The 27993-nt window shown below is 42.7% G+C and overlaps 1 protein-coding gene across 15 annotated transcripts; it reads right to left on the bottom strand.

Annotated features, from left to right (window-relative positions):
- Positions 1 to 4: 4 nt before the first annotated feature.
- Positions 5 to 27812, bottom strand: LOC130835059 (uncharacterized). Of its 15 annotated transcripts, none has more exons than XR_009048823.1 (5): positions 27575 to 27812; positions 16786 to 16869; positions 13281 to 13401; positions 976 to 7140; positions 5 to 694 (listed from the first exon to the last, which is right to left on the bottom strand). XR_009048823.1 is itself a non-coding variant. In XM_057706272.1 (3 exons), the coding sequence occupies exons 1-3, from the start codon at positions 27777 to 27779 to the stop codon at positions 13328 to 13330; spliced, it is 363 nt and encodes a 120-aa protein (XP_057562255.1). In that variant the 5' UTR covers positions 27780 to 27812; the 3' UTR covers positions 11425 to 13327. The 15 variants fall into 15 exon arrangements, 4 of the variants coding, with proteins under 4 accessions (XP_057562255.1, XP_057562256.1, XP_057562254.1 ...); XR_009048822.1 differs by having other exon boundaries at positions 5 to 6668; positions 6959 to 7140; XR_009048821.1 differs by having other exon boundaries at positions 5 to 7140.
- Between the last annotated feature and the right edge of the window lie 181 nt (positions 27813 to 27993).

The raw sequence follows: 27993 nt of genomic DNA, 5'->3' as shown, positions 1-27993 counted from the left end.
GAAGTTCAGTGTGTCTGTGTCTGTGACTGCTTCTTTGCAGAAGTGAACCTTCAGGAACAAGACTTCACAGGGAGAACCCTGAGGTGGGTCAGCTCAGCCATTGTTTCTGAGGCAGTAAGTTTGTCTAATTCAGGGGTGAAGTACTAACAATAAAGATATTTTTATTTCTATTCACTTTATTCCTAGGATTTTCTACCAACTGGGTTCCAAACTCAAAAGGGGAAAGGCGTGTGTTACATGCAGCTCCCTAAACCTGAACCCACGTGTAGGAGGACAGTAGTCCAAGGTTGGTGGATTCCACCTCAGTTCAATTCCTGTTCAGTCTCCTGGGGTCCAGTCGCATCCCTGGTCATGTACCATTACATCAGCCAATCTCTGGAGAAGAGCTCAGCGTAGTCCTGGGCTCAGAAAGTACGGTGCTCAACTTGAGAAGGTCCTTGATGATGCTTCTGTGGTACGTAAGCCAAATATGTTGTCTCCATTCTACAGCACGGACCAGGGCTGTGTCTGGTCCATGCTGTTTCTTCTCACACACATTGAGTCCTCTGCTTAAAACCCCTCAGTGGCTCATCATCTTCTACACTGGGGGTCGTCAAGGCCTGGGATGTGTGGTCTCCGTAGCAACTGCTTAACTGCCACCGCTGTGCACCAACAACCGTAGACGATGCATACGTGAGTAGATGTTCCAATAAAACTTTATTGACAAAACAAGCAGAGGATCAGATCTGGCTCCTGGCTATAGTTTGCCAAGCCCTGTTCTAAGCTGCTGGCTCCAAGCTCCTCAGCTTAGCATTTAAGGCCCCTCATTTAGCCCCTACTTATCTCTTTAGCTTCATATACTGCCCACTTTTAACCTTCCCTGTCCCTCTGCTTAGAATCCAGAGATACCCAACAGGTTAGGATAGCTTTGTCCCTCATCCCTTACATGTGCACACACACAAACACACATGCACACACACATACACACACACTCACCCTCATGCACAGGAATGCTCTGCTGTTCTGTGATTCTGTGATTTTACACTCGCTGTTTCTTCTGCTTGGAGGACTTTCTTCTGTCTTCATCTGGTCTAACCCTACTCACCCTTCAGGACTAGATTCTAGGATGACTCTTTCCCTTGAAAGCCTTTGCTGAGCCACCCATGGCAGGGTTGGGTTTCTCTCCTCTTCTTTTCCATGTAGTTAATGAGTCGATGAGATGTGTTCCATTTCTGAGTCTGTCTTCCCTGGCTATCCAGGGAGCTCTTGGGGTCAGGGTCTCAGTTTCGTAACTTCCCCATCCCTGGGGCATCAGAGAATGTCCAGCATGGATCAGCTGCTGAACTTGTGCAGAACTGAACTGATGAAGTCAGAGTGATCCAGAGAAAAAGGGGCAGGTTTTCCTGCAGATATTATAAATGGGAAGTTCAGGGGTAAGGTCAGCTGACAGGTTTATAAAAAATGGGATAATTATAGAAAAAGCCAGGGTTGAGGACTGTAGTGTGGTGTGGGAATATTGGCCCACTAAATAATGGGATCTGAAGAAAACATTGGCAGGTTTGCCATTGTTTACTTTCTGCCTGAGTCCAAAGGCAAAAAGCATAGCTTCCATGTACTAGAATTCACAATGCAGTTGACAAAGCAATATTAAAGAAAATGAAATCCATGAAATCAGAAAAGCATGAAAAAGAAAAACCAGCACATTATTAAATGCTGGGTTATATGGGACAGAGGAAATTTGGAAGAGAGGATGGTTGACAGAAGCTAGAATAGTTTAAAAAAAGCCTCTGGTGGTATTAGGGAAAGAATATGAAAAATATCATGAAATTTATAACTTTTTTTTTAACTTAAAAACCTTTTTTATTGGCGTATCATCACACCCCCAAAATTACAAATAAGCACACAGCTCAATAATTTTCACAAATTGAACCCATTTCTATGATTAATACCCGGATTAAGAAACAAAATATCACCAACATCTCAGGAGCCCCTTTGTGTCTCCTTTCAGTCACCACCTACTTCCAAGGGAAACTGCTACCCTGACTTCTAATAGCAGAGGTTAGCTTTGCCTCTCAGTGAACTTTATGTACATAAATGAATACAATGTCTACTCTTTTGTGTCTTTCCTTTTGCTCTTCATTATATTTTGAAATCCATCCAAGTTGTTATGCTAGAAGCATTTTGCACATTCTCGTTACAGTTTAGAGTTCCATTGTATAAATACACCACATTTATTTATCCATTCTTCAATTGATGGAAATCTGGGTGGTTTCCAGTTTTTAGCTGCTTTCTAACACAAGTCTTTTGAGAGACATATGTATGAATATCTGTTAAGTATATACCTAGACAATGAAATTATTGAGTCATAAGTGATATACATGCTCAGCTTTCATAGGTACTGCCAACCATTTTCAAAATGGTTGGACCATTTCCTGCTCCCATCTGCAGTGTATGGAACCCCAAATGCTCCACACCTGCTTTAATTCTTTGCCTCATCAGTCTCTTTAATGTCAGTCATTCTGGTGTGTGTGTAGGGCACCTCTTTGTGGTTTTAATTTGTATTTCGTTGGTGACTAATGAGTACCTTTCCACAAATTTATTGACTATTTCTATATCTCTTTTGGTTAAAATATTTAATCCTTTTCGGGGATGGGAGTTGTCTGCCCTTTTGCACATTGATATATAGGAGATATATATATATATATATATATATATATATATATATATATATATACACATTTTTTTTTAAGGCTTTTTTTTCCCCCGTCCTAATTTTTTTAAAAATAAATTTATTTATTTATTTAATTTATTGGCTGCATTGGGTCTTCATTGCTGCACACGGGCTTTCTCTAGTTGCTGCAAGTGGGGGCTACTCTTCATTGTGGTGTGCAGGCTGCTCATTGTAGTGGCTTCTCTTGTTGTGGAGCATGGGCTCTAGGCACTGGAGCCTCAATAGTTGCGGCACATGGGCTCAATAGTTGTGGCGCACAGGCTTAGTTGCTCTGCAGCATGTGGGATCTTCCCAGGGCAGGACTCGAACCCGTGTCCCCTGCCTTGGCAGGCAGATTCTTAATTACTGTGCCACCTAGGAAATCCTAGGAGATATATATTTATATATGGGAACATATATATTCTTTATATATGTTGGGTATATGTCCTTTGTCAGATAGATGAATTACAATCTGTCTTGCCTCTTTATTCTCTCAAGAGTGCTTTTAATGAACAAAATAAACCCCCATAATTTCTAATTCTCCCTTAGACCTTTAGCTTCTTGCTAGTTTCTAGTTTCTAGACTCAGTGAATGAGGAGAAAGGACTTCTATCAGGTATAGAAAACTTGAAAACAACAATAGAAGGAAACTTAGAGATCACCTGATTCAAATCCCTTGGATTTTCTCTTGGGAAACTACAGGCCAGAGAAGATGGGTAACTGGCTCTGAATCACTGACTCAGTTAAGAGAGTTAGGGCCTGGGGTCTTGTCTCCTAGGCCAGTGTTCTTACATGGCCACGTTCACTCGGTCACTCTTTGATTGGGGTGGTGGGAACAAAGTGAGTGTCTACGGCAAGTGACAGCAACATCGTTAAGCTGTGTCTGCATCGGTGAGAGGGGAGAGTTTCATCAGCCCCAGGGCCAGAAGACAAAAAGAGCAGACCCTTCTCTCAGTTCCTTCTATGCCCTGAACAGGAGCTGCAGAACATTTAGGAAACTCTTGATAGGCCTTGCTGAGCCCTGCTAGGCTGTGCACAGCCTGATACTATGTCTCCATTCTAAAAATAGTGAGGAGTTATTTATGTTGGCGAAACACTTGGGACAATAGAGATGGCAGGCTTAACTTTAGCACAGTTTTACTCTAGTAAGTAATTGTGCTCTAGCCCAAATCCTGATTACCCAGAGTGGTTGGGAAATTATAAGGTCAAAGCAACAATTCATCTCATCTTAAGGAGCTGATGAAACGTCTTATAAAGGCCACAGCCCTCATTGGCCAAAGCCAAGTGTACCTGTTGAGTCAGCACTCTGCCCTTGGGACAGGACTGGTGGACAGCCTGGCTACTGCTACTGGTAGAGTCCTACAGAAACAGCAGATCTCTCAAGCGGAGTGGATGTGAGCGGGGACTCAGTGTCCATGTGCTCCAGTCCTAATCCTGGTGCCCTCTGGGGAAACTGGACCCCTCCTTCACCAATCAGATTAAGTTTGAAAAAACAGGGACACCCTGATTTGAGCAAGACTTCCCTCCTGGTTCTCATCAGCATTATTTATTCACATATATACAAGATGTCAGAAGGGTGCGCCCTCGTGTATATCTCTGCGTGGTGTTGCTATGAGCACTTTCTCTTTTCTCAATCTGAAATTTCTAGTTCTTTTTATCAGGTTGAACCACAGGAAAATATTGTGGCTTCATAGGTCAAAACTGACTGAATGCTAGCAATTTCAAAGGGTTTGACCTCATGTAACATGCAAGTATTACGGTGGAATTTTAAAAATAAAGAAGGTTTTTATGATGTATTTATTTCTCTGCTCGATAAAAATAATGCTAAACCTACCACTTAAGTTCTTTTTATTGCTAAACTCTCCACTGCACACCTAACTTACTGTTTAATCTGCCTAACCGTGCTATGGGGTGGGGGGCTATTATTAAGTCTATTTTATAGATGAGAAAACTGAGGCTCAGAGAAGTGGAATCAATCCACTAGCAAGGGCAGGGCTGTGAGTCAGAGCTCAAAGCCCTTGCTCTTAATCATGACCCCATCCAGCATGAATCTGTGCCCTCTGATTTCAACTGAAACTCTAAGTCAGAAAGTAAAGGCAAACCTCCTAAGGGTGAGACCCAGCATTTGTGGGCAGGGCTCTATCTTATTCACGTGGGATCACGCCATCTCCCCAGAGCAGATACCCAGAAGGGATTTGCTCAGCAAATACAATAGTTAGGGCTTAAAAAAGCAAAGGGAGAGGAACAAAGGGAGAGACACACGTCCCTGTCTTTAGCGTTTCCAGTATGTTCCCAGGCTCAGAAGTAACCCATGGCCCCCTAAGCCCCCATTTTCCACCTCTGTCCGCACTGCCTTCCCAAGGACTCCAACACTCACTGGAGTCAAAACACAGCATGCGTGTTAACCACGGGCCAGCAGAGGGAGAACCAACACCAGCCTCTTCCGAGGCTGAACATAAACCTCTTCCCTCTAGAAAACTGAAGTTGTTTTCAGCTGCCCAGCCTTTTTCTTGAATATTCCCTGGGACTGTGTACTGTTTCTGGAGATGGTGTGTTAACTTTCATGATACAGGCAGCTGTTCCTGTGGGCCGCCATCATTGTTAAGTTACTTAACAGCCAGTATTTAAAACTCGATCTAGTTGACATCAGAGAGCAAATGCTTTACCTCAGACCTGCACCCATAGCCCTTGGGTTTCAGAGCGGCTGTGAATCCCCGAAAAATTGTACCTAATTTGTGTGCGTGTGTGCACGCACGCGTGCTCCTGTCTCTGTGCTTGGGTGTGTATACGTGTGTATATAGGCTTATGTGTTTGATTTTTATTTTTTTTTCCTGAGGAGAGAGGCCTTAGCCTTCATGAGAGTCTCAAAGAGGCGAAAAACCCAATAAGACTTAGAGACCACCTCAGGAAGAGAGGGTTAAGAAAAAGCTGCCTAGCTGACAGGAGAGAGATGTGAAAGCATTCATTGCTCTTAAGCCTCTGGTGCTAGGACTGAATGGGACCAGATTCAGGCAAACGTGTAATAGTCAAGAACATTGATCGATGAAGGATGAATTACAAACTCTTAAATCTGTGTTATCTAAGCTCTGTTGGGATGGAATGAAACACCCTGTACTGGTGAGATTGTGAAACCTGCTTTGTAATCAGAGGAAGCTCCTAGAACAGAGTGGGGGTGGGCGTGGGGGAAGGACAGACGGGACAATGTATGTGTTTGTTTCAGAAACAGAACAAAGCAGGGAAGTAGGGAAAAAGTTCAAGGTTATTCCAGGAGCGTAATCTATTCCTCTTGGATAGCGCTTTACAGTTTACAAAGTTCCTTCAAATACATGCTTGCCAAAGGTCCTCAAAACCGTTCTGTGGGGTCAGCAAGATGGACTGTTACCTGCTCTGGATCTATGAAGAAATCGAAGCACAGTGGGGTTAAGTCACGTCTGCAAGGTCACACAGCTAGCAGGCAGCCATGGTCTTGTAACAGCTAGCTGGATAGATTTTCCGTGCTGCCAACATGAAATATCGCGGTAGGAAAGATGTCTCCCGCCAAACTCTTTCTAATTTGTGACCAAGTAAAAGTACCCTTTGGACACCATGTTGGTTTCAAACTCAATCGTTCAACTGTTGTGCTACGTTGGGGCGCATAGCTTAGGGGTGAAGAGCTTGGGCTCTGGAATGGACCGCCGGGCCCAATCCCAGCCGCCTGGAGAGGCAAGGCAGGCATCAGGGCATGCTGCCTGCAAGAAGGTTAACGCCCTGGAGTAACCCTCAGGCAGGGGAAGAAGCAGTTGTGAGTGACTACTCCGGGTGTCCTGCCCCTCGGCAACAGAATTCTCAGGTGAGCTGCTAGTTTTCTCAGAAGGTTCCAGGCAGGGCTGAGCCTCTGCTGGACCACAGTGGTAGCCGTGCTAGTACCCTCCATCAGCTTTCCTTCCTTCCCTGTCTCTCCTCCCCAGTCTGTCTCCGGTGGCCTCCGAGTGTGGATCCTCCTAGAGAAGCAAAAATTCAGACAGGTTCACAATGAGCAAGCAACTTTTGGGGGAGAAACGCTTGTATTGGAAAAAGAGGAGGAGCGGGAGCAGGCAGGCAGTCTTCGGATGGAGATGCAGACCTGCCCCTGGGAAGGAGAGGGGAAGGAAGGAGGGCTGGCTGGGAAGATTCTGGGTCTGCAGCTCTGACCAGGTGCATGGATGGGAAGTCCATGAGCCAAAGTCACTCAGCTGAGGAGTCTCGGGCCACATAGGAAAGGGCCTTTGTAGGAAGCCACAGTGTCCTCTACCTGGTGAGAAGGGCGGCGTCCCCACTGACTAGGAGCCGGAGGCAGAGGGGCGGGCCTTGGGGCTGCCAATCAATCAGACGCCGGGCCAGAGGGGATCCGAGTGGTCCTTTCAGAAGCATCCTTATTTCTGGGTCTCATCCTGGAGACTCATACTGAGATACAGCTAACTAATGCATTGATGCCTGGATGAATGAAAATAGAGTTTAGGGTCAAATCCTACAGAATGCGAATAACTCCTGTGCTGGGCCCCTTCCAGTAGCTGTGAATTACCCTTCCAAAGAGCCCAGGAGCTCACCACATAAGCCTTGAGGAAAAGACGAAAAGCAAGACAGAACCCAGCAGAAATTGGAGAGGCCACTTCGCTGGGTGACTTGTATCCCTGGGGGCGGCAGCGAGCAGTGGAGAGAGGTCCTTCACAGGAACCGGGAAGGAGGGCTCTCCGACAGGCTCAGTCCGCGATCAGGACCTTGATCTCCGCCTGGGTGAAATTAGGATTGAGTATATGGCCAGGTTAGGAGCAGAGAAAGTGAAAATCCAGCTCCAGGTGAGGGATGGGACTCTGGCAACCTGCCAGGGAGTGGCAGAACAATGGATTCAATTTTCATGCGTGGCTAGTTACAATAAAGTGCCCAGTGAAAGTGAGGTGTGAGGAATTCGTGGACACTTCCATAGAACCTGGAGTAAGAAATTCTAAGACTGTGTGAGTGGGTGGTTGCTTCTACTGGAAAGGGATGGCTTAAAGAAAGACAAGACAGTCATCCCTAAGTATACAAGAGCGATTGGTACCAAGACCCTCTGGGATATCAAAATCTGAGGATGCTCAATTCTCTTATATAAAATGGTGTAGGTAGTATTTGCCTATGACCTATGGACAGCCTCCTGTATACTTTAAATCTTCTCGAGATTACTTATAATATTTATAATACCTAATACAATGTAAATGCTATGTAAATAGTTGTAAATACAATGCAAATGGTATATAAATGGTTGCCAGTGGGTGTGTAGCAAATACAAGTTTTGCTTTTTTGAACTTTCTGGAATTTTTTCATTTTTCCAATTATTTTTGGTCTGTGGTTGGTTGCAGTCGGGAAGGCAGACCCGTGGATTCAGAGGGTCAACTGTGTCAAGCACAGAGTTCTAAATTCCTGGCTCACCGTAAAGACTTAAAGTCATCAACTGGGCTAAAGACTGTTATCTTTTGGGGCTGCAGGCCTGAAGCAGCCAGAAACCAGGCCCAGCCCTGGTCTTGCTTAATGGTTAAGGTCAGGCCTGTCTTCTCTAGACCTAAAGGTTTTTTTTTTTTCTTTCTTTCTTTTTTCTTTTTCTTTCTTTAAGCTTTTTATTGGAGTATTATTGCTTTACACTGTTGTGCCAGTGTCTGCTGTATAACAAAGTGAATCAGCTGTATTTATACATATACCCCCATAACCCCTCCCTCCTGAGACTCCTTCCCACCCTCCCTATCCCACCCCTCTAGGTCATCACCAATCGTTGAGTGGATCTTCCTGTGTTATGCAACAGCTTCCCACTAGCTATCTAGTTTACATTTGGTAGTGTATGTATGTCAGTGCTACTCTCTTACTTCCACTCAGCCCCATTGCACCAGTCAAAATGGTCTTCATTGCAGAGACCTTTGGCTGATTACTCATGGGATTCCTAGAGTCAACAAACCCAGGGGACCTAAAGGAATGTATCTAAATTTCAAGTTTAGAAATATGGAGGTCAGCTTTGCTCTCCATTAAACCATCCTTTGTTATCAAACATAGAAGGATGGATCATAAGTTTTTCAATATCTCCCATCTCCCACTTAAAATGTCATTTAATCATGAAGTCTGGTTGGGAGCACTCTTGGTTCTCCAACTTCACCTTCCCCATCAGCTGCTCAGAGGAAATCACAGATGAATGAGCTCTGAAAATTGTGTAAGTCACAAAAAAGTGCTATTTTTCTTATTATTTTCATCAGAGAAGCAGGATAACAGGATCTGAAGTGACCATGAAAATATGTCCCTTCTTAATTCTTGTCTTCTGATAGGACCATGCAAGGTGGCAATGACCTGATTTTCTAATTTGTTTCAAAAAGGATATTGTTTTCAAGGCCCTTAGCCAGCTGCCACTGTATATCACATATATGAGGGCAAGTCAAAAATTATCTGCACTCCAGTTTTATTAAAACTTCTGTTGGCCGCACTGTCTTATCAGCACCCTCTGTTCAAGGCTACTGTCTCCCCAGTCACTGCTGTGCAGATGTGAACATGTTACATCAGTTCATTTGTAACTGCAGTGCAAGCAAAAATGGATGCCCCACTTGTGATTTGCACGGAAGAAGAGCAGCGTGCAGTGATTCATTTTTTGTGGTCTGAGGATGTGCACGTCAGCACACTTCTGCCCACACTGTCCACACTCTGCAAAAACTTCTTTTTAAGGTGTTAAAGCATCCTCCCTATAGTCCTGATCCTGCCTTATCAGACTTTCACCTGTTTGGTTCCCTGAAAGCAGCCATACGAAGACAAAGTTTCACTTCTGATGAAGAAGTGAAGACAGCAGTGCATTCATGGTTCGCAGCTCAGCCTAAAACATTTTTGATGAGGGAATATGAAAGCTTGCTGACAGATGGACAAAGTGTATTGAAAAGCAAGGACATTATGTCAAAAAACGATGTATTTGTCTTTTCTAAAAGTTAATTAAAGTAAGTTCTACAGCCAGAGTGCAGATAATTTTTGACTCACTGTCGTAGCATCTTGCTACCCTCAGAAGTCACAAAGTACTTTCTAAATGTTGGCATTCTCTTAGCACTTGATGAAATGTCTTTAATATGAAAGATTTAGGAGAAAGGAAGTATAGCCAACCTTCAGAGTCATGTCTATTCTGTGGGAGGGGCCAGAGACCCTCACTTGCAAAATCACACGATAGACAACTGAGCAAATAAATGTCTGATTCTCTAGTGAGGACCCATGTCAGAAGGCACCCAAGTGGTGGTGCAGGGAGTAGAAAGAAAGTACTTTGAAAGAGAAAGCAAAGTGTGGACTTAAATATGTAATCGCATGCACACCTTTCTCTGAAACGTAAGGAGTGGAAGGGAAGTTTCAGCATGTCTAGCAGACCCGCGGCACACAGACCTCATGCTCCTGGTTTACAAGTCTACTCTAGCTTCACCTTCGGCCACTCTCCAGTACACTAGTCAAGACTCCACACAATCTCTCCCTTCTCTGAGCTTTTGAATACACTTGTGCCTTGACCTGTGACACCCTGCTTACCCCACCTAGCTATCTCCTCCTTACCCTGCAGAGGTTTTCCTGGCATCACCATTTCTATGAAGCCTATCCCTAGTGACATAGGAACCCCCCCGTCCAGATCCTATACCTCATACAGAATTTCTATCATCGCACTTGCCGTATTATTTTATCACTGTATATTTATTTTTCTTCTGACTATGAGACTGTAAGTTTCTTGAAAACAAAGCTTTAGCATCTTGACCCTAAAACCTGGGAGGTATTCGGCAAGTGTTTGGTGAGTTCATATATGAGCAAATCTGAGAGGGATCACTTTGTGCATAAATCTGGCAAGATTCATATTTAATTAGGGTTATTCAGGCCTAAAGGCAATGAGCTCAATTTATTTTTGAAATAAATGCATTAAGAAAAGAGCATACCACAGGGAACTATGTTCAATATCCTGAAATAAACTATAATGGAAAAGAATATAAAAAAGAATGTGTGTATATATATATATATATATATACATACATATGTATAACTGAATCACTTTGCTGTACAGCAGAAATTAACACCTTGTAAATCAACTATGCTTCAATAAAAAAAAAAGAGCATAACAGTAGCTTTCACAGCAAAATATTGTAATATTCTGTATTGTAATATTCATATTGTAATGATGTTTACAAATTAATAGTATCTGTAAAGTAAATGACCAGGTTCAAATCTTCTTAAATCTCACCACCACCTAGACACATTCTTAAAATAGTCTCATTTGATTGTTACTTTACGTTAGTTTTATTCCATATTTATGGATGAGAATAACACTGCATTATTTACCCCTCATGTATACATGGCCTGTTTTATATTCTTGGGCCATTTCTAGAAAACTCTACAATTGGATCACATATTTGATGACAGCAACTTAATGGCATGAATTCTCAAGCCAAGACAAACTTGCTTTTATCTCTATCCTTTACAGCCATATGACCTTGGATAAGTTCCTTAAATTAACTAAACTTTGATTTCCTATTCTGTAGAAGTTGGGAGAAGGGACTCCTACATTACTGGGTTGTTTTGATGATTAAATAATGAATAAAAAGCATGCAGTAAATAGAATATGGTAAATAAGTGTTCGCTCTATTATTTTCTCTTCTCTTCTCTACATAAACATGATGTGGTGTCAGTGACTGTTCCCTAAACCAATGGGCTTATTGGATGGAAATCCCTACAGGGAAATGAACATGATTTGGGGGAAGAGGGGTAGTATTTTCTCAACCAAGAAGGATCTGATACCAAATTGGTTAATCTTTTAAAAAAAGAGAAAATTTAGAGTTGTCACTGTCTCTCTCCTGCTGATCCCTCCTGTCCATGTGGGGACCCTAGCTGGATAAGCAGCGTAGCACTCAGAAGAGACCCAATTTGGTACAAACAGAACACACAGCTGGATGGCTTTTTTGCTTCTATCTACAGTGATAAAAAGGACACTTCAAGCTTGAGATCTGTGTGTGCACTCTATTTAAAAATAATGAAAGACATACTCAAACAAGTTTTAAAGAGATATAGACCCAGAAAGTGACTTTCCTAGCTGTCAGTTAGAACAAGAACCAATAAGTCAGGCTGTGAAAAGTATCTAAATTGCTAGCTTCGTTTCCGCTTTTACTTTGCAGGACTTTTTTTCCTAAGTGACCTGATTTCAAGGCACACTGTTTCCCTGGTGTGGCCTTCTCTGCCATGACCCCCAACGCCAACCCTGTTATTGCCATACATAGGTACTTCTAGGGAGCAAAGGCTGTCCACATACTTCCCCGAGCAAGGCCTAAATGGAACAGGATTGAAGAGCTCGTCAAATCGTTTTATCTTCAACCTTGTTCAGCGTCTGGAACCTTGCCAGTGTGGACGGATTCCGGACGCTCTGTCTTCCCTCTCTAACTGCCCCCACAATCTCTGATTTCTCTGACTACCTCAGTCCCAGGGGAGTTTCATTTCTCAGAAATGAAAACTCTCAGAACTTCCCTGGTGGTGCAGTGGTTAAGAATCCGTCTGCCAAGCAGGGGACATGGGTTCCATCCCTGGTCTGGGAAGATCCCACATGCTGCAGAGCAACTAAGCCCGTGCGCCACAGCTACTGAGCCTGTTCTCTAGAGCCTGTGAGTCACAACTACTGAGCCCGTGTGCCACAATGACTGAAGCCCATGCGCCTAGAGCCCGAGCTCTACAACAAGAGAAGCCACCGCAATGAGAAGCCTGTGCACCACAGCGAAGAGTAGCCCCTGCCCGCCACAACTAGAGAAAGCCCGTGTGCAGCAAGGAAAACCCAACACAGCCAATAAATAAACAAATAAACAAATAAATAAATAAACATTGAAAAAAAAAAGAAATGAAAACTCTCTGTGGTATGAGCTCTAGGGGGTGTTATAAAACAGCCCTGTAACTCTCATCAAACTCCAAGGGCACAGCCTGCTACTTATTTTCAAGATTTTTCAGCCAACAGGTATTGGTGACAACCCTTAGCCAAACTCATAAATGATACTCAGAGTCATTCACGGGGCATTTAGGGTGTTTCATCATGAGGCTCCACCCTCCCATGTCTTTTGTTCATGTGCCCCATCCCTATCCCACTGAACAAGGCACTGCGCCAGGCGCTTCTTTTTGTTTTCATTGCTTCGTTTCCTGCTGAGTCCATCCCCGCAAGCCGGCCCATCCTCCCAGTCCAAAGACTCCCTCCTCCTCCTCCTGAAATGCATCCCTCACGACACGATGACACAGCTTATTTGCCCACTTCATTCCTATGGCCTTTCGTATTTATTTTTCTGTAGACATCTTTTTCCATTTCTATTTTGCATTACACCATTTCAGTCTATATCTCAAGATCCTGTTAGCTTTAGAGCGTCTCAAGGTCCCTAACAGCTTTAATTCACGTTCATGTCTTTGAACACAAGCACAGGGCCTCATCCACGGTAGGTGTTTGTTCTGGTCCTGCCGTTATCAAGCTAGGTGTGGGTTAGGGAGATACCAGCTGCTTTAGCAAACAGACCCCAAGACGTATAATGGATCGAACATGATAGGAGGTTACTTCTCATCATTCACAGTCCAAAGCAAGTACTACTTACCAGTGGGTGGCTGTCCTGCACGCAGTGATTCAGGGACTCAGGCTCTTTTAGATTCGTAGTTTCATAAGCTTCAACTCATGGCTTCTGGCTCCACACAGGGAGTCATCTGCATCCGCACCAGCTGAAAGGGGAAGCAAGTGTGGAGGGGACAAGAGGGAGGTTTTCATGAACCGGGCCAGGAAGCGACAAAGATCCCGTCCACTTGCATTCTATCGTCTAGAAATCAGTCATGTGCCCAAACCATCTACAAAGGCATATGGCAAATGCAGTCAATGTGCCCAGAAAGAAAAATAACCAAAAATATGAACTAAATGATCCCTAGGTTCCTTTCACTGCTGACTGAAGGGACATTTGATTTTGCTCGTCAGACTGTCCTAAGTTAGGAAAGAGGAAATTTTAGGGGGAAATATATACACACACACACACATATGTGTGTATATGTGTGTGTGTGTGTGTATGAAGGACATTTTCTCCATTAATTCACTTGATCTAAAAATTTCATGGGCCATAGCACCTCATTACCCATGCAATTTGATTAATGGAGGTTCTACTGAACTTTGTGGGTGAGACTTAAACCATTAAGTTAGTAGAATACCTAAGGCATGAGGGAGAGAGGAAAAAGACATGCAGATTACTATCTGTGACACACTGACACTTGGGCCTCAGTTTCCACCTCTGTAAATGTAAAATGACAGGTTGGGTCTGACGCTCTCCAAAGTCCCTGTCAGCTCTAATATCGTAAGAATCTAAATGACAGAATAATGTTTGCATGAACAGTGTACCTGCTACAAAGAAACAGCTGCATCCTTGGCCAGGCCCACTTTTGGGAGGATGCCTTTTTGGATGAAATAAGCTGTTGATCCAAGGTAAGAAGACAGAATTAGGTGAGGCCCAAAGTGTGTGGAATCTCTTACATGGTAAACGTTCGATTCTGATTTTAGTGTCTTAGAGAAAACAAAACCATAAACTGAGGTATATTCATCCAGGCCACTGTCCAATAGCAGAGGGAAAAATACTTTTGATTAAGGGAACTACTTAATTCAGCTGTATGTAAACCAGTGAGAAACTAAAGTTCTCTCTATATTTATAACATTGAGAATAGTGAAAATAACCATCGCTTACCAAGGGCCTGTTTTATCTACTTAGCACACATTATTTCATTTAATCTTCATAATAACCAACAACCTTGGAAGAGAGGTATTATATATATTTGCCCTATTTTAAAGGTGGGAAAACTGCAGCTCAGAATCCACAACGTCATTTGGTTAGTAAAGAGTAAATCTAGAATCAAACCTGGTACCTTTGGCTCCAGAGGTTGGGGCTTGCCCCCTACAGAAAACTTTGCCTTGTGTGAGGTCAAGGGCACCATTCAAGTTCTACTTAGCTTTTGAAACTCACCTGCTCTAGGAATCTGGTGGGCAGCCAGCTTTTCAAACTCTATTCACCTAAACACTGTCTGTGCTACTCACTTGAAATTTATCAGATAATACTCTGAATTGCACTGATAGCATCTTTTCACAGAAGGCATTCCCCAAGTTTTAGCTGATTGACACAAATCTTGCACAAGCTACGTATTAGTCAGTGTCAGCTAATTGCTATAAAAGACAATCCCCAAATGTCAGTGGTATAAAGCACTAGTTTTATTGCTTGCTCATGTCATAGTCCAATGCAGGTCAGTGATGGGTCAGGGAGGGAGGGTAAGGCTGGGGGTTCTTTGATGCACACAGTCATTTGGGGGTCAATGTCCTCCCTTCATGGATGACTTTGCCTTCTCCAAGAGCCCTGGAGTCCTCCACTGAATCCTGCCAAGTGATGCCCTTGGGTTGGAGGTGAAACATTGCTTCCATTAAGTTTCATTGGTGAGAGCTAGTCATGTGAGTCCACCCAGATGTGAGTGGGCAGGGAAAGGTCAAGTCCTCCAGTAAGGAAGGGGAACAAGTGATGCTAGGCTGGATCCTCTCATGTCCGTCTGCTGGGCTGGCTGGCTGCCTGCTCAGGAGTTGGTCAAATCTTTGCCATGTGGCATAGTTTTCAACGTTGGATCATTTCCATGGATACCTGAATCTGCATAAAAGTGAACATCATACAAAAAAAAAAAAAAAAAGCAAACACTTCATATTTCTGAAAGTCAGCTTCCTCATCTGAAATGGAAATGACAGAGCAGTTGTAAAAATTAGCGCACAGGAGGTGCTTAATCAAAATTTGTTGAGTTTGACTCTCAGCTTTTCGTAAGCAGTAGGAAAGCTTCATTCGTTTCAGAGTCACATTGAAAGGACCAATCAGGATTTTCAGGAGGTCCTAAGTATGGTTGGGAGGAAAGATAAAAAATAGGGGAAGAAGAAAGAGAGAAAATGAAACAGAAAGGAGAGAAGATGTAGCTAACAAAGGTGTTGGTAGCATTGACTGTTTTCAGCATGTCTCTCCCAAAGCCTGATCTTAGGTAAGGTTTCGGAGTGACAAGGACCAGTTTCTCAGAATTCCCATCATGAGTCACAAACAAGGTGGAGGCAGCAATCGTGCTGGTGCTCGTGTCTTCTGCAGGTAATTAGATGAGAGACCAAACTGGGAACATGCATCAGACCGACAGGATGACAGTCATACTATTAATTTTTTTTACAAGAACAGTAACACATGGATCGCCATTAAACCTCGCCTTCATCTGAAACTGCTCTGACCTAGTTTCCCACATGAATCATTCTCTTTGAAGGCAGACCCAACCCACTGCAGACATTCAGGACCTGCTTCCCATCACTCCCCACCTTTCATCTTTCACCACATTTTATCTTCTCAGCATAACGATTCCCTGTTTTGATTCCTTGCAAAGACAAGGTCCTCAAGCCTCCATTGATTTGCAGACACTGTTCCCTGTGCCTACGAAGCTACAACACAACAATTAGAAGTCACCACACAGTTATCCCTATCCTGCTTACTTTTGGACTTCTTGTTATGTAGTAAAAACAAAACTCTTGATGTTTTTAAACCACTGTTTTTGGTTTCGGATTTCTATTACATGCCACTAAATTATAATTCCCATTGATACAAAACACTAAAGAAATACTTATGTAAATGATACTTTTATTTTAATTGAATGAGAATGAAATTATTCAATAAGAATGCATGATAGGATGTGAATGGTAGTTAGGCAAAATTTTCCTGGGTTGGAGGGGGTGTCTCGACATTGGAAGGAGTTGGTTGCTTTCTAGAACTAAAATAAGTCCGTTGCAACTACTTGGAGCAAACAGGTAGGTTGCACGTAGATGAAGAATGGAAATAGGCAGATGGATAGAACTTTGTAGGCTGGATGCCTTCATCTTGACCCTAGATTCCCTCTCCAGCCTTCCTCACCCTGTTCTCTGCCCTGGGAAGCTAATCTATATGAGCTACCTCAACGTGGAGAGTTTGCATGAGATCAGGCAGAAGAGGTGAAGGACACTGGGGTATTTATTACCCAATTCCCTCCTGGTGGCGTTTCCCTGGGTCGGTTTATGCATGAGTGTCCCCCTACCAAAGCTCACTGTTCTTTCCAAAGTGGCCTCTCTGCGTGGCTTTCTCCTTCCGGGTTCCGATAGCTGAGGGGGTAATCTGGTATCTGTGGAAAGAGTTCAAAAGGTCTGTAAACGTTAATGGAGAAAATGAAAATACATCTTTATGTTCACTAATCTCGGACCAAAATTTACCATCTCCTTCAGTTATCAAATTGGGCAACACATCATGATGGCACTGGTAATCCCTGTGGCTGCTATCAGGGATATGTCCTATCACTTTACGGAAGGTGCAGATATGCCCAAAGCATAACCATTCTTAGACTACCACCAGATCTTTTCAGGTAATAAGCCAATAAAGAAGCATTTGTATTAATATATCACAAACTTATTTTATTTAAATATTTTATTCATCATATTTGAATAGAATTGTCATTTTTTGTAACTCTAAGTATTTTACTGAATTCACTTACAAACGTTATCTTGAGGTGGGGTCTTCAGGGTCCAGCAGACTGATAAAAGTTCAGGAGTCCATGACCCTGGTAGTGGTGACTGCTCTCCTCTCACTAGCCTGAGGGGCTTGCATTTGTCATTTCTCTACTCCCTGAAACACCATTTATGTAATCCCTTTATTAAATCCTCTTTAAATTATCCCAAGTTTAGTGTGTCATCTGTGTCCTGCTGTGATGCTGATTGATACACTTTGTAAAGTGTATCGGTCAGCTTCAGGGTCAAGAGTAGCTGTGGGACCTCCGGCAGGTCGCTTGACTTCTCCGAGCCTCTGCTTTTCTTATTGGTAAATGGAGGTAATACCCAACCCACTAACATCAAAACATCCAGGTTATTGTCAGGACAAGTCAATGTAATATGTTAGTATCAGTTGGCACACTAAAAATATTGCATAAGCCCTGACATTTACGTCTCAGCTTTCTTTTCCTTTCTTCTCTCTGTTCTGCTTGGTCAGCAGGTTGGCAGGACCAGAGCATATTGCCTCAGCCTGAAGGTGGGAGTCACTGCAGAGGATACTAGCACTTGTGTTGCTTCTGTTGTTAAGGCTTTGCGCCGGAGTCAGGGGAAGTATTATTTTTAGTCTTTCCCTCTGTGATTTTCCCTCTTGAACCAACTCTAGATGAAATACTGTCTGGGTTCTCATTTAAGAACCCAGACAGTATTTCTCAAACAGGAATAATAGATAGATATCACGTCCAAGAATATTTTAATACTTAGTGATGTCCCTGTGTTGTTCAATTATTTTAATTGCAATATTATTTAAATGTGTACAAATAAATTGGATATATATCCTTATGCTTATAGTTCTTGTACAGCTATTAATCAAAAACAGATTTGCAAATTAAATGAAGATACTATTAAGATGATAAACTGAGCATATACTATAATGTCCTTTTCCTCCTATAAATATATAGAATAAAATTGCCCATAACAGTGCTATGAAACAAGAGGGACTATTCTCCACAGACCAGAAATTATAGAGAATTTCTGAAAGGCTTGAGGCAGATGGGATAAGAATGATTGATGAAGCTGTGGCCCTAACCCCGCCCTGAGGAGCTTGTTCCCAGTTGGGGGTGGCTTCAGATACTCTGTCTAAATGCTGAGGATTGGATACTGGAGCAGGAGGGAGCTCTAGGGAGCTCTTGGTGGGCAAAGTGGCTTCTACGTTACCAGAGCAGGAGAGTCCAGACGGCGCGCCCCCTCCACCCCCCACCACAACCATGTACACCTCACTTATGAGGGAAGCAGCCAAAGGGTCTGTCCCTAGACGGGAGCAATAAGTAGAGGCACTGGACCTGAGAGGTAGAATAGGCTCCTGGGTGGCTGGTGATACTCAAGGGAAATAAGGGGTCTCTGACTAGAAGATGAGCTACTGACCTCCCACCTTCGCTTTATCATCACTGGCAACAGGCAGTATAATCCAGTTCTCAAACAGGCAAGCAATCAAAGGTACAGAGACAAGCACAAAACCAAGATTCATGAAACATTTAAGGAAGTCAATCTAACAACTGAGTCAACAAACTCAGCCAACACTAGTTGTGAGAACTAAGGAAATCAAATTAATGTAGCAAATACAGAGAGATGAGAAAGGACATTGCATTCAAATAAAGAGACTCACCTAGAGATCTAGGTTAGAGAAAGTTGTTGAAATGAAAGGGGAGATTAACAGATGTGCTAAATAGCAGAATGTACAGAACGGAGAAGAAAACCCATAGCTGGAAGATCACTGAGAAATTGTCTCAGAAGGCAAAGTAAAGTGGCAAAAATGAATACATTAAAGAACATTTAAAAAATAAGAAGTTTTAAGAGGGGTTCTGGAAGAAAAGACACAGCGAATAGTCAGAAAGAGTCAAAAATAATAAAAGAAACATATTCAATTTCAGGAAGACATGAGTTAAATTTAAAAAGACTAATAGATATTGGGCAGGAGGAATATAAAATGATCCACATCCAGAAGCATTGTAGAAAAAAATTGGATCACCAAAAACAAAGAGGAAATCCAAAAACCTTTCAGACAAGGGGGAATATATCTTCTCTGTATAAGTCTTCTCATTCACAACACTGAATGCAAGAAGAAAATGTAACAGTACCATCAGCATTCTATACCCAGCCAAACTATTGTTCAATTCAAATGGGAGGACAAAATAGACACATTTCAGTGACTGGGATGTTTTGCCATCCTTAAACTCTAACTGAAATAATTACTAGAAATTGCAGTTGGCCAAACAAACCAAAATAAATCTAAGAAGAAAACATGGGGTTAAAAAAAAGAAAAGAGAAAACAAAAAAGAGTAAAATATATTACAAAGAATAAAAATTTTTTGATTATTAAAATATCTGATAAATAAATCTCAGATTTGGTAACTGAGAGCAGATCAAGGAAATGTGGGAATTTAAAATTTGGTTAGGTTTTGTCCTACTTGGGAAGCAACTATAGACACTAATTAACTCTAGATATTGATTAAAAAAACACAAAATCCTAAGCATAGTTGGGAACTATGAATGCCCACGTGGCACAAAGGAGTTACCTGAACACTGTGCTAAGCGATTTGACCAAATGTTAGCCTAGTTTCTACCTGCACTAGGCGGTGTCCGTAAAGGTGACCTCTGGGCTGAGTCTTTACCCTAGAAAACACAATGTTGCCAAATGTCAGAATGTACATTACCCCAAGCCAGGTTGCCAAACCATTTTCAGTAATTCTCATTTTACCCCCCTCCGGTAATTTTCCATTTCCCTGTAACCCCCTTTATGCTCTCCTATAGCCCGCTTTTCATCCTTCTCTGTTCTCCCTTGGAAACCTCAGTCACCTTTGTCTTAGTTGCACTTGAGCTCATTCTGTACTGGAGTCTCTTTTCCCTACGTCAGTCGTCTGAATAAACTCTGTCTTGTTGCCTTTAACAAGAGTCCAGCCCGGGTTTTTGGACAGTGTTAAAAGTTGTAGACAGGAATTAGAATGGTAAAAGTGAAAGGTATAGTTCCTGAGTCTGAGGAGACCTCAAAGAAAGCGTCTTTGAGGAGGAGACAAATTTAAGCCAAGACCTCAAGGACAAAAATGGGGCTGACATTCCGAAATCTGGGGAAGGTGTATTTTCATACAGCGGCCACAGCAAAAGCAAAGGCCTTGAGTGGGAAAAGTGCTTAGCAATTTGGAGCAGCAAATAGGACATAAATGTGACAAAAGTGAAAAGTGGGAGCGTGTGAGGTAAGGTTGGGGAGGGAGGCGGGGTGGCTCCTAGGTCACTGGGCTGCTGGACTTTGGGGGAACCCGCGTTCCTGCCTAGATCTCTGCAGTAATTCTGAATGCTTTATAGTTCAGCTATGTCCTTGTCTGTCTCTCTCCCCAGGCAGGGAGCTTGAAGAAGGCAAGGACTGTGTCTCACGGTATTTTCCCAGCATTTCACAGAGTACGCAGCTCACAGTAAGTGCTTGATGAATCGATGGTTGTCAATTCCTGAGCTTTTCTTGTCTCCTCCCCCCCCGCCCCCCCCAATGAAGTCTATAACTCTGCCAGATTTGAGATTTAAAAGGAGAGAAGAAGCTGTCTTATGTTTTGTCACAGAGTCCTGAGACAGTGTAAAAAGAAAGACTACACTGCAGGCAAGTCCCGGACAAAAGGTCCAGGCTTCTAGTGGCAGGGTAGGAATAGAGATGCAGATGTAGAGAATGGACTTGAGGACACCGGGGGGAGGGGAAGATGGGGCGTAGTACACACCACCAAATGTAAAATCGATGGCTACAGAGCACAGGGAGATTAGCTCAATGCTTTGTGAAGACCTAAAGCGGGGGGATAGGGAGGGTGGGAGGGAGGCTCAAGAGGGAGGGGATATGGGGATACATGTACACATGTGGCTCTTTCATTTTGTTGTACAGCAGAAACTGACACAATACTGTAAAGCAATTATACTCCGATAAAGATGAAAGAAAAAGTCCAGGCTTCGAGAGGGGGGCACTCCCCTACACTTCACTTGTCTCTGACCCTTCCTATTGTCCCCATGTCCCCATCACCTTCACACACAGGCAGCTTAGACCTGAGAAGCTGAAAAACAGCTTTCAACTGTTTAAAATCCTGAGCTTAAAATCCTACGCATCCTCTTGGGATGTGCACCTACACGTTGCTGGCTGTCCCACGGGGGCAGTCATGCAAAACTGGAAGATTGACACATAAAGCCCTACAGCTTTTCATCAGGATACAATTAGGTGTCACTAGTTGCATCATGGGTGCCCCTTTCACCTAAGAGAGGTTTCTCAGAGGATTCCCTGTTCCCTTGCTCAAGCAAAATGAAATGAACTATTGACCGCTTCAGTGGGTTTATATTTTATTGGAAGAAAGAAGCACTAGGAGAAGTGGCTTGCTCTTTTTCTGAGAGCACTCAGATGGTACTGTTGACTGGACTCACCTTACAGGGGACGGGGGAAATAGCCCTGCCTCCCCCTCCCCACCACCATGGAGCTCATGAACTTATTCTTTGAGAACTGATGTCTTCCATGTCTTACCCTAGAAATCATCAAAGTTGTTTTGACTGACATGGCTTTACTTCCTATAAGAGAGAATTTTAATTCTGTAGAGAGAAGCCTTCTGTTCCTAGAGAAAATCTAGAATGATAGACAGGGGTCCTTTAGTCTAATTCCCTCCTTATTAGAGACTAAATTTGCCTACAGGTGGTTGTCAGTGATTGCCTCAATCCTATTTCACACTGAAGGTGATGCAAGATTATTAGCAAAGAGGCCTCTTGCTTAGGTGTTTTGAAAATTAAAAAGTTTTTCAGATGATTCTGCTATAGTCCCATCGTTAAAACCATCACTTTTTAAAAAAGAACAGAATGTATCCAATGTCTCTTGAATTTGGTATATGTGTGTGTGTTTATGGGTTTGAAGAATGAAGGTGTGGAGGTGCGTTCCAACACATGTTTCTTACTGTTTTGGGAAGGCGGTTTTGAGAGGCACTGATCCTTGGAACAAGCTGAGTTTACAAACTTCCTTACTCATCCTCTTAAGACCTGGTGTAGACATATTCTTCATGAAATCTTTTTCGATTCACCCAAGCCGACTTGATCCTCGTTCTCCTTTGACCTCACCCCACCAGGGACAAACGTTTATTCAGGTGCCTTCAACCCTGCATACCAATTTATCTTTATCTGTTCCACCCCCACTCCCCGGCCTGGTCCATAAAGAACTTCTCCACGGGCTGGGGAGAATTCTTCCTCTCTCTAACCCTAGTTGTCTGTAAATGTTTGCTGAATAAATGAGATTGAACAGACAGGGCAACAGTTCCCAAGCTAGGAACTGTTGATGCTCCAAACATTTATAAAGGCAACAACCAACATTCACAAGCTATTTTCAATGTTAAATAGTTTTAATGAATACTGAACATCTGCCATTAAGAGTGTAGCCCTGGCTACAGGAAATGCCTCTTGGCTTGGTGGTTACTTTATCAACTCTGCGAATACCACTGTCAGATAGGATATAGTTCGCTATAAGCGAATCAATAAAGAAATGATTAGTCAATAGGATTTTCTTTCTTGGTTGACAAAATCATTGAAAACATTATGTCTTTGTGGGGAAATTGAAAACTATAAGAAGAAATGGACAACATTTTGTAGAACATATTGTCAACCCGAACTTGTAACTGAGTGAGCCTTAGAGCTAGGGAGCAGTGGGTGCTTTGCTGATGTCTCTGATGCCAGGCAGAGACTTCTGGGTTATAGAGCAATGGAGGCTTCCCAAAGGGAAACACATAGAAACAAACAGGAGAGCAAATAAAACTATGCAGGATCATGCCTCTGATGCCACTTGGAGACAGAGACACCGTGGCCTTTAATTTACCTGCAAGTAGAGGAAAGGATGAATTCCAACAGAGCGGGTGTGAGAGTTTAAGAGGAGGCTTAAGAGAAGTGTGGTGGACAGCAGAGAACCTTGATAAAACACAAATGAGGGCTTCCTAGGTGGCGCAGTGGTTGAGAATCCGCCTGCCAATGCAGGGGACACGGGTTCGATCCCTGGTCCGGGAAGATCCCACATGCCACAGAGCAGCGAAGCCCGTGTGCCACAACTATTGAGCCTGCACTTTAGAGCCCATGAGCCACAACTATTGAGCCCATGTGCTGCAACTCCTGAAGCCCACGCGCCTAGAGCTCATGCTCCACAAGAGAAGCCACGGCAATGAGAAGCCCACATACCACAACGAAGAGTAGCCCCCACTCACTGTAACTAAAAAAAGACAGCCTGCGCACAGCAAAAAAAAAAAAGGCTCAACACAGCCAATAAAATAAATAAATAAATAAATAAATAAATAAATAAATAAATAAATAATTAAAAAACACACACACAAATGAAATAACCCTGGAAATACAAAGCCCAACCTTAAATGCTAAAATACAGAAACAGGCAGCAACTTGGAAGTTCACACCACTGGATACAGGGAAGGATTTTGAACATGTGAGAAAATGGAAAGGCAGAATTTGAGAAGCATTACTTCTGGGGGAGATACAGATATATAGAGAAGGAGTGATATCCCTTGAAGACAAATCAAAGAAAGAAATAAAGGAAATAAGTAGGAAAGATTAAGAACTCCCTGAGCGAAATAAACCCTCCTTTTCCCATGCCAACATGACCCAAATGATCCAGAAAAGAAACTGCACAAAATAGAGAAGAACTGAGGACCTCTTAAACTAGGAACTCTGTTCATGAAAGAAATAAAAATCCAGAAAAGCAGACCACATCCATACAAAATCAGTGTAAAAAATTTGAAAATGAGAATCAAAGTGTTTCTGCTGATGGAAGTTCTTACCAGAAAATTCAACTAAGCAGAAGAAGACTCTAAAACAACTGTAAAGAAGCACATCAAAGAATTAACTTAGGAATATGAAATAATACCTTAAATCAGAAATATAAAAACTAAGACCAGAAATAGACTCCCCCAAGTCCCCCTCAAACACTTAGACTTGGGAGAGAAATAAAGAAAAAGATGAAATTATATCAGTAATGAAGACTAAATTACAAAGTACCCAAAAGAATGATAGAGTCAAATTTTAATAAAGGGTATTGAAGAAAAAAATAAACAAAGAATAAACATTAATTAAAATGAGGTAAAGAATAAAGTCAAAAGAATCAGAGGAAAAGTGGTTGACGTGCAAACATTTGTCCTTGATGTCTGTGTCTCTATTTCTGCTTTGCAAGTAGGATCATCTATACCATTTTTTCTAGATTCCAAAAGGGGGAGGGGATGTATGTATATGTTTGGCTGATTCATTTTGCTGTACAGTAGAAACCAGCACAACATTGTAAAGCAACTATATTCTGATAAAAATTAATTTGAAAAAAGGATACCTCTTAAAACAGACATAGAAGATAGTGAAGCTTAAGTAAGGAAATAGAACATTAGTAGAAGTATACAAAGTATGACTACCAAGAGAACCACTAGACTAAAAATGAAAATTTTTCTAAATATTAAAAGAGAAAAAAGGCAGCATACCAAGTAGAGAAGGAAACACAGAAAATATAATGCAATACATACATATATCATAATATAAGATAACAAGACAAAATTGAGCAAACATTTTAGTTGTATTAATAAATGTGAATGGGCATAACTCACCTATTAAAAGGAAATTATAAAATCAAGTTGGCTTATAAAGTGTAACCCAATTCTATACTATATATAAGAGATGCTCTTTAAATGAGTGATTCAGAAGAACTGCAAATGAAGGGATGGACAAAGGGAAATGAAGTCAGGCACCTATGCTGTGGAGCAGACTGCCTGCTGTGCCTCCGCCTCGTTCCCTCTCAGACCCCATCGCCAAGGAAGAACCCCTCATTTATTCTGCTCCAGTCCTGCTATCCTTGCTGTTCCTCAGAGATTCCAAACACCCTCCCACAAAAGTGCTTTCTGCCTGGATCACTCCTTCTCCAGGTACCCACTTAGTTTGCTCCTCCACTTTTTCCATGTTTCTTCCTTAAAGTCTCCTTATCAGAGAGGATACCGAACCCCTACATAAAACAGAAATCCCTATCACTGAAATGGAAGACGGCAATTTCCATAACACTTACCGCCACTTGACTATGGTGTGTATGAGTCTGCTTGGGTGGATGTAACAAAATACCACAGACTGGAATGTGGCTTAAGCACAGGAATGTGTATCTCATAGTTCTGAGGGCTGGAAGTTCCAGATCAAGGTCTGGCAGGATTTGATTTCTAGAGAGAGTTCTCTTCCTGGTTTGTCAGGTTGGCCGCCTAATCCCGTCAAGCCTCACATGGTCTCTCCTCTGAGCACGGTGTGGGGAGGGAAGGAGAGAGAGAGAGAGAGAGAGAGGGAGACACTCCCTTCCTCTTCTTATGAGTCCACCAATTCTATGGAATTAGGGTCCTACCCTCTGACCTTAATCACTCCATACAAGCCCTGTCTCCATATATAGTCACATTAGGGCTTGGGCTTCAACATGTAAATTTTGGGGGGGTGCACAGTTCGCTCCATGGCATGAGTAGTTATCTTTTCATCATATGTGTGATGCGGGTTCCACGAGAGCAAGAACCTGCCTATATTCTATTCGTTGTTGTATTCCTAGTGCCATGAATATGAGCTGACGTAATCAGAGCTCAACAGAAAACTGAATTAATGAATAAAAATAAGTGAATGACCTTTGGTGTGCTAATCCTAGCTTGCTTCTGCTAATTGTCCCTTTTTTCATCTATAAAATGGGGTTCATAATTATACCTGCCTCACAGCTTTGTTTTAAACATTGTGTGACATGAAAAGATGCTCAGCGTCACTAATTATTAGAGAAATGCAAATCAAAACTACAGTGAGGTACCACCTCAAGCCGGTCAGAATGGCCATCATTAAAAAGTCTATGAATAACAAATGCTGCAGAGGGTGTGGAGAAAAGGGGACCTTCCTACACTGTTGGTGGGAATGTAAATCGGTGCAGCCACTGTGGAAAAGAGCATGGAGGTTCCTCAGAAAACTAAAAGCAGAATTACCATATGATCCAGCAACCCCACTCCTGAGCATATACCCAGACAAAAGTATAATTCAAAAAGATACATGCACCCCTGTGTTCATAGCAGCACTATTCACAACAGCTAAGACATGGAAACAACCTAAATATCCACAACAGACGAATGGATAAAGAAGATGTGGTACATATATACAATGGAATACTACTTGGCCATAAAAAAGAATGAAATAATGCCACTTGAAGCAACATGGATGCAACTAGAGACGCTCATATGAAGTGAAATAAGTCAGAAAGAGAAAGACAGATACCATATGCTATCCCTTTTGTGTGGAACCTAAAATGTGACACAAAGGAACCTATCTAAGAAACAGAAACAGGATGACGAACACAGAGAACAGACTGGTGGTTGCCAAGCGGGAGGAGGTAGGGAGAGGGATGCAGTGGGAAGTTGGGGTTAGTAGATGTAAGCTATTATATATATAATGGGTAAACAACAGGGTCCTACTGTAGAGCACAGGGGATGATAGTCAGTATCTTATGATAAACCATAATGAAAAGAATATAAAAAAGAATGTATATGTATATGTATAACTGAATCACTTTGCTGTACAGCGGTAATTAATAAGCCATTGTAAATCAACTATAAGTCCATGAAAAAATAAATAAATAAACATTAAGTGCGACAGTTCACGCAAAGTGCATTGTATCGTACCCGGCATAGGGTAAGGGCGCAGTAGAGATTAGTTATTGCTGCTGTGATTATTACTGTTGTTGCCAATATTATGCTTATGTTGAGGTTAACCCTCAGCTGCGTTCCCCAGTCCCCCACGGAACGGGACTGAATGGTGGAGGCAGGGAAAGCTGGTGCCGGCACACTCTGGGGGGATGGTGGTCACTGATCCCACACAATGTCACATGTGGGTGCTCTTGGTTTTAGTTTGTACTTTGATATGAAATTTCAGACATTTCCCTGGCTTCAGAACAAAGAGACTGATGTCCTTGGTTTTACAGCCTACGTGGGTCCTTAATTGCCTGCACCTCCATCCTGTTTCAGGTTTTACAACGTTGCTCTGATCTGACTTCTGCACAGGTTGCCGTCTCCCTGGGATGCTGGGGACCATCATTTGAGATTGAAGGGGAGAAGGTATGTGGCTTTTGGGTCAGCCCTTCATCCAGACCCAGACCCACCCCTACTGGTAGTTCATCCCAAAACAAGGTCTATAGCCAGGCACCCCTGGGGGGCCCAGAGGAAGGAAACCCAAGCGATGTGCTTGTCCAACCCTCAGACTCAGCCAGCTGCTTCTCACACTTCTCTTTGTTTTATCTCAGGAAAAAGAAAGCATTACCACGTCTTCTTGTCACCACTGCTCGTCTGCCAGTCCTCACTGCCTCACACAAACACTTCACAGAATTCTTGCTCAGAAATGTGCTCCGGGTGGGTCTGGATTCCGTGAGCTCTCGTCTTAGGGAAGAACTTGTCGTTGTTGAGAAGCAAGTGAAGGTTGTGTTTGTGCACCATGACCCATCGTACTTGCAGAACTCGGGGACCATCCTGCAATGCTAGAGCTGCGGGGCGGGGTTGTCACCTGCAACAGCTGACAAAGCATCTTTCTAGAACATTCAGGTCCATGGTGTTTCTCTGTTTCACTCAGCTGATCCCAAGGGCGTTGTCTCTTTTTCTGCCCGGAAGGCAGCTATGACTTCTGGACCGATGCCTGGTCTGCACACACAGACAGACACGTGATGTGCTTTGGCTTCGGCGTCA

This window comes from Hippopotamus amphibius, chromosome 13, assembly GCF_030028045.1.
Source record: "Hippopotamus amphibius kiboko isolate mHipAmp2 chromosome 13, mHipAmp2.hap2, whole genome shotgun sequence".
In the NCBI taxonomy this organism is placed as follows: Eukaryota; Metazoa; Chordata; class Mammalia; order Artiodactyla; family Hippopotamidae; genus Hippopotamus; species Hippopotamus amphibius.
Note: the sequence above shows the minus strand (reverse complement) of the source record. Positions and strands in the feature narration are given on the sequence as shown.